Below are 5,189 nucleotides of genomic sequence, written 5' to 3' on the forward strand. Positions count from 1 at the left end.
ATGCCAGAGCTAGTGATCAACTTCCAGGGCCAGAGCTTCTCCAAGCTGAGGCGGGCCTGCTTACGTCGAGGTGCGCTGTTCAATGACCCCATGTTTCCTGCAGCCGCCCGCTCCCTTTTCTTCAAGCGGGAGCCCCCGCCGGGTCTGACCTGGAAGAGGCCGAGGGTGAGGGTGATCTCAGGCTCACCTAAAATACACTCAGAGCATCACGGTGTCACTAGGGGTCATTTGCATAAAAGTACAATAAATAGCTGAGCAGTCTCTCTCCAAGATTTTCTATTTAAACCACTTCAAACACATAGACTCAAGACGTATTTTGCAGCTGTATCTTTAGCTCGTCCCTCCTCCTCCTCGTGTAAATCCAGTGGCAGTTTGGGTTAATTAAAGCACTTCCTATTATAAGAGAGGCAAGAGGCCAGCTGAGTGTGTGTGTTCATATACCACTGTGTGTGTGTGTGTGTATACTCTAACTCAATTCAAATAGCGCAGGTGTTTTTAGCCATATTGCCTAAGTAGCCTTTAATGGTGGTGTAGCGTCAAGGTGACATTAGTCAACAGCAGCGGTTCTCAAACTGTGGTAAGTGCGCCACTGGTGGTGCTTGAACATGAGATGGCAGTATTAAATCAAAGATGCCCTTTCTATTGCTGAGAATCAGGGTTTAGTGACGTTGGTTGTGTATCTGGGCCAAGCTGTCGGCGCTCTGAGAGGGAAACCCCGTCTCTCATTCAATTCTGCAGATTAAGGGACAAAGTCAAAGTGTTGGTATCCACTCTCCTCTCTCACCTCAACAGGGAGTCGGATGGTAGGGTTACATGCGCCTCGTCCCTCTAACGCACGGGCACACATGCACAAAGAACGGGAGAGAAAGAGAGACTGACTATCACTTCCCTTCCACTTCCATAACTGACACAAAATCTAGTCCACAATCTGTCCAACTGCCCTTCTGAACTTCTCACATCACATCTCAAACGTGTCCATCTGAAGACGTAATGCCCACTCTGCATGTCTGTGTGTGTGTGTGTGTGTGTGTGTGTGTGTGTGTGTCTGTGTGTGTGTGTTTGTGTCCAACAGCAGGTCTACTGTTACCTGGCCCTGTCCAAACTGAGATCAACAGGTCCAGAGACAGGATCTGTCCCCTCAGCAGTGTGCTCATAAACCTCTCTCTCTCTCCTTCTCTCTCTCTCTCTCTTTCCAGGACATATGCAAGGACCCTCGTCTGTTTGTTGATGGCATTAGCACTCGTGACTTGCACCAAGGCAGTCTTGGTAACTGCTGGATGGTGGCAGCTATTTCCTGCCTGGCATCTGAGCCGTCGCTATGGAAAAAGGTTATATATATAGCATATATTGTATGTAAACAGTGTGTGTGTGAGTGTGTGTGCCCTCATCCTTTCTACCATCTGTTTACTGTCCATTTTTGCTACCTTCCTTCCTTCCTCCTTGTCCCCTTCTCCTTTCACTCCATCTCCACAGGTAATCCCCGACCACGTGGACCAGGATTGGAACCCGAAGCATCTCGACCTGTATGCAGGGATCTTCCATTTCCGGTTCTGGCGCCTGGGACGGTGGATGGACGTGGTCGTGGATGACCGCCTGCCGGTCAGCCAGGACGGACTGCTGCTCTTCTGCCGCTCGGCTACACCCCGAGAGTTTTGGAGTGCCCTGCTGGAAAAGGCCTACGCCAAGTGAGTGGTAATGGAAAACGCTGGCCAGTGTCTGGTGTGACTCTTGGCAGGTAGAGTTTCTAACCTGTCCCTGTCCTGCAAGGTCACATCTCGGACTAAATGTTGCTGTTTATTGGTGTCTGGATTCAGCTTGTTAATTAACTAATTAGTCGGCCTCTGCTCTTCTTTGTGCTGCAGGTTAAATGGCTGCTACGAGGCTTTGGAGGGAGGCAACACGGCAGAAGCCCTGATCGACTTCACTGGGGGGGTGTCGGAGCCCCTCAGCCTGGACCGTGAGGCCCTCAGTCAAGATAGTGACCAGAGGAGGGCGTTCTTCCAAACACTAGCCAAGGCACATCAACGCAAAGCCCTCATCACCTGCTCCATACGAGTAGGACTTATTATCAATGAGAAATCTGCAAACAAAATCAGTTTCAATGTTCAACCAAACACTGAGACCTGCCTGTGTCTGCCGCAGCCAGCAGAGGGCGAGACGGTGGAGTCGGTGTTAGATTGCGGCCTGGTGCGAGGACACGCCTACGGGATGACGGCGGTGAGGAAGGTCCGACTCAGGGAAAATCTGATGAGGAAGGACGGGACATGCCGACTCTTCATGGTGCGCATGAGGAACCCGTGGGGGACCACTGATTGGACGGGTGCCTGGAGTCAGGGGTGAGAGACCTTCATCTGTACATATGCGTGACTGTCCAATCCATCAAACACTTTGCAGGCATTCTGGGAATAAAGTCTTTTTCAGGAGATCCAAGGGTCAGTTGTTCCACAAAGAGACATCTGCCACTTGAATTATAAACTCTGCTATTATTTGTCATTGCACGCCCCCTGCAGGTCACAGGAGTGGCAACAGATGGCTCGCAAAGAGAGGGAGAAGATGGGACTCGTTGTTCGAGACGTTGGGGAGTTCTGGTAGATGTTGATTCATTATTTGGCACGGGTTTGAAAGTAGTTATGTGCAGATATTCCGGTTCTCATTTTTCCTCCTCTTCTCCCTCAGGATGGACTTTGAAGATTTCTGTCAGTACTTCACAGACGTGGTATTGTGCCGACTGGTGGAGAAAGCCGTGCTGTGGCCAAGCTCTCACTGGAGAGAGGTGCACTGCTATGGGGAGTGGGTCCCAGCCCCCACCGCCCCCGAAGACCCTTCGTCTACTGTTCTCCAGATCAGCCACATCGTGACTCTGGCGAAGAGCAATGCCAAAGCTGGAGGGACAAAGCAGAGAGGAAACCGGAAGGAGGCTCAACTTGGAAAGAGCCAGCTGGAGGGAGGGAGAGGTGGACGACGAAGGGGTGAGGTGGCATCCAAACTGGAGAAGAAAATGATTAGGGAACATGGAAACGACAGCAAGGAGATGAGCACAGGTTGGGAGGCAGAGATGGATAAGAGGAGTCGATGTGGAGGATGTATCAACCACAGGGAGACGTTCCTGCACAATCCACAGGTAAACACAAAGCAGGTGCTCGACTTGTGAGTCTTCCAGTTTCTCACCTCATCTTTGTCGTCTTCCAGTTCATGTTTGAAGTGCGGGGCAAAGAGGAGGAGGTGCTGATCTGTCTGCAACAGGAGGACAGGAGGATTCGCAGGAAAGATGGAGGCGGAGAGAACCTGCCTATTGGCTTTGAAGTGCTAAAGGTGATCAGTGGGATACGATCGCACGCAGTCAATGATGACTTCCCGCTCGAACCTGCTGCCTTGTTTGACATTGCTCTCCCCAGGTGGAGGTGAACCGCAGCAGCCGGGTGCAGTGTGTGGTGGAGCAGGCAGCCAGCTCCATCTACATGGACTCCCGCAGTGTGACCCTTAGGGGAACCCTGACCCCAGGCCGCTATGTTATCCTGCCCACCACCTTCCTGCCAGGTGCCACAGGACGTTTCCTCCTACGCCTCTTCTCCCATTCCCACATCCGACTCAGGTATGCTAACAGCGTGCATTGTAAACTCTCTGATTTACTTGTTGATCAAACTACACAAACCAACAGTTTGTCTTTCTCCTCATGTAGGGAACTGAAGGAGGACTTGCCATCGGCGTCTGTATTTCACTGTTTTCTACCTCAACCCTCTGCGGTGACCACCGTCTATCTCCGCAGAGCGTCAGGAATCAGCCCACCCAAACAGACAGGTTGGTCTTTTAGTCAAGTTAGTGGGCAGCTCCCTTTCTCCCCTAGCTCTCACTCTCTATCACAACCTATGATGCCATATGTACTAGCCTACACATACTCCAGTCCACTTGTACTCTTCCTCAGGATCTACGTATAAAGTTCAACAACAATAGTAGGGATATCACAACCTTCCTCCCTTCTCTCTATCTCTCTCTCTCCTCTTTCCCCTCTTTCTCTATAAAAAAACAATCTCCAAAATATCCTACACCTGTATGCACAATGTCATGTACAATGTCTGCTTCAATAATAACAAATTGCAAAAAAAAAAAAAAGTTAGTGGACAGCTTAAGTCAACTCTTGCATACTTTGCCTGAAAACACAAATGTGCGTGTGTGCTATGATACCCAGCGCCAGATGTTTACGCAGTTGTGCGGTGTGGGAACGACACTATAAGAACACGCGTGTTCAATGCTGAAGGCAACCCCGAGTTCAACCTCAGAACCATCTTCTACAGGCGAAGCCCGAACACACACATCTCTATTGAGGTTTGACCCTTACAAACCTGCATCTACATCCTGTATGTCCACGCATGTCATGTTGATACGTCTTTGGTGTGTGCAGCTATGGAGCAGAGGCCTGCTGTGGGACTCTGTGCTGGGCAGAGCTCATCTCCAGACGGGGGCGACCGAGAGAGGCCAGAACCACGTGATCGACCTGCGTGGCGGCCGACTCCGTTCAGGATCCAGAGGTTGCATCTACGTTGAGACCTCCTCCAGTTTATGTCTGACAGACTTATGACTCCTTCACATCATTGCGTGGTTGCACCAGAAACTATTCTGAACCATGGCAACTGATGTGCTACCTGTTAGAAAGTGGATGGGAATGAAGTTGAACAAAACAAGACTTATACTGATCTCATAAGGAAAAACACTCAGGGTCAGGTTTTTAATGGCATCGGACCCAAATGCAGTGATGAAGAAGAGCAGGAACTGGGACAGCTGCTGGCATGGAGTGGAATAACATGAACACAGAGTATAGGAAAGGACACGGATTAGGCTGTGTGTCAGGTAAAGGAGGACATACCATTGAGCCAATATTGTCTTAGCAAACTGGCTCCTGCCGTATAGACAAGGATGCTGGTAAGTATATAAGGATGCTGCTGCTCCTCCAAATCTGTCTGCTCATGTTCTGTGATGATCTGCAGGTCAGACGTATGTATATGTGTGCTCACACTTCAGATCAGTAGCACAAATCAGCAGTAGCTGATCACAATCAGCAGTGGAAACAAAACGGAAACTGCTGCCAAGTCTGTATATTCTGTATTATTATGACTGTTGTTCGTATGTTCTTTTTATTTAAAGTTGTCATATTTACTGTATTGCCATTTTTGTATTTTAACATGCGTGACTGT

At 49.6% G+C, this 5,189-nt stretch overlaps 1 protein-coding gene across 1 annotated transcript; it reads left to right on the top strand.

Moving 5' to 3' along the window:
* LOC143009283 (calpain-5) lies at positions 1–5,189 on the top strand. Its single transcript, XM_076161364.1, has 13 exons — positions 1–165; positions 1,197–1,328; positions 1,474–1,685; positions 1,863–2,055; positions 2,143–2,336; positions 2,511–2,588; positions 2,677–3,121; positions 3,190–3,312; positions 3,396–3,592; positions 3,680–3,798; positions 4,187–4,323; positions 4,400–5,020; positions 5,055–5,189. Exons 1-12 carry the CDS (start codon positions 1–3, stop codon positions 4,574–4,576), a joined length of 2,172 nt encoding a protein of 723 aa, XP_076017479.1. The 3' UTR covers positions 4,577–5,020; positions 5,055–5,189.

This window comes from Genypterus blacodes, unplaced genomic scaffold, assembly GCF_046128005.1.
Source record: "Genypterus blacodes isolate CSIRO-AG114 ecotype Tasmania unplaced genomic scaffold, CSIRO-AGI_Gbla_v1 ptg000011l_1, whole genome shotgun sequence".
NCBI classification, from domain to species: Eukaryota; Metazoa; Chordata; class Actinopteri; order Ophidiiformes; family Ophidiidae; genus Genypterus; species Genypterus blacodes.

Bases quoted from the DNA above. Each gene is read 5' to 3' on its own strand.
- LOC143009283 (XM_076161364.1), top strand. From the start codon at position 1: ATGCCAGAGCTAGTGATCAACTTCCAGGGCCAGAGCTTCTCCAAGCTG. The intron at 1,686-1,862 runs GTGAGTGGTAAT...TTTGTGCTGCAG, and splicing joins CTGGAAAAGGCCTACGCCAA to GTTAAATGGCTGCTACGAGG. The intron at 2,056-2,142 runs GTAGGACTTATT...TGTCTGCCGCAG, and splicing joins TCATCACCTGCTCCATACGA to CCAGCAGAGGGCGAGACGGT.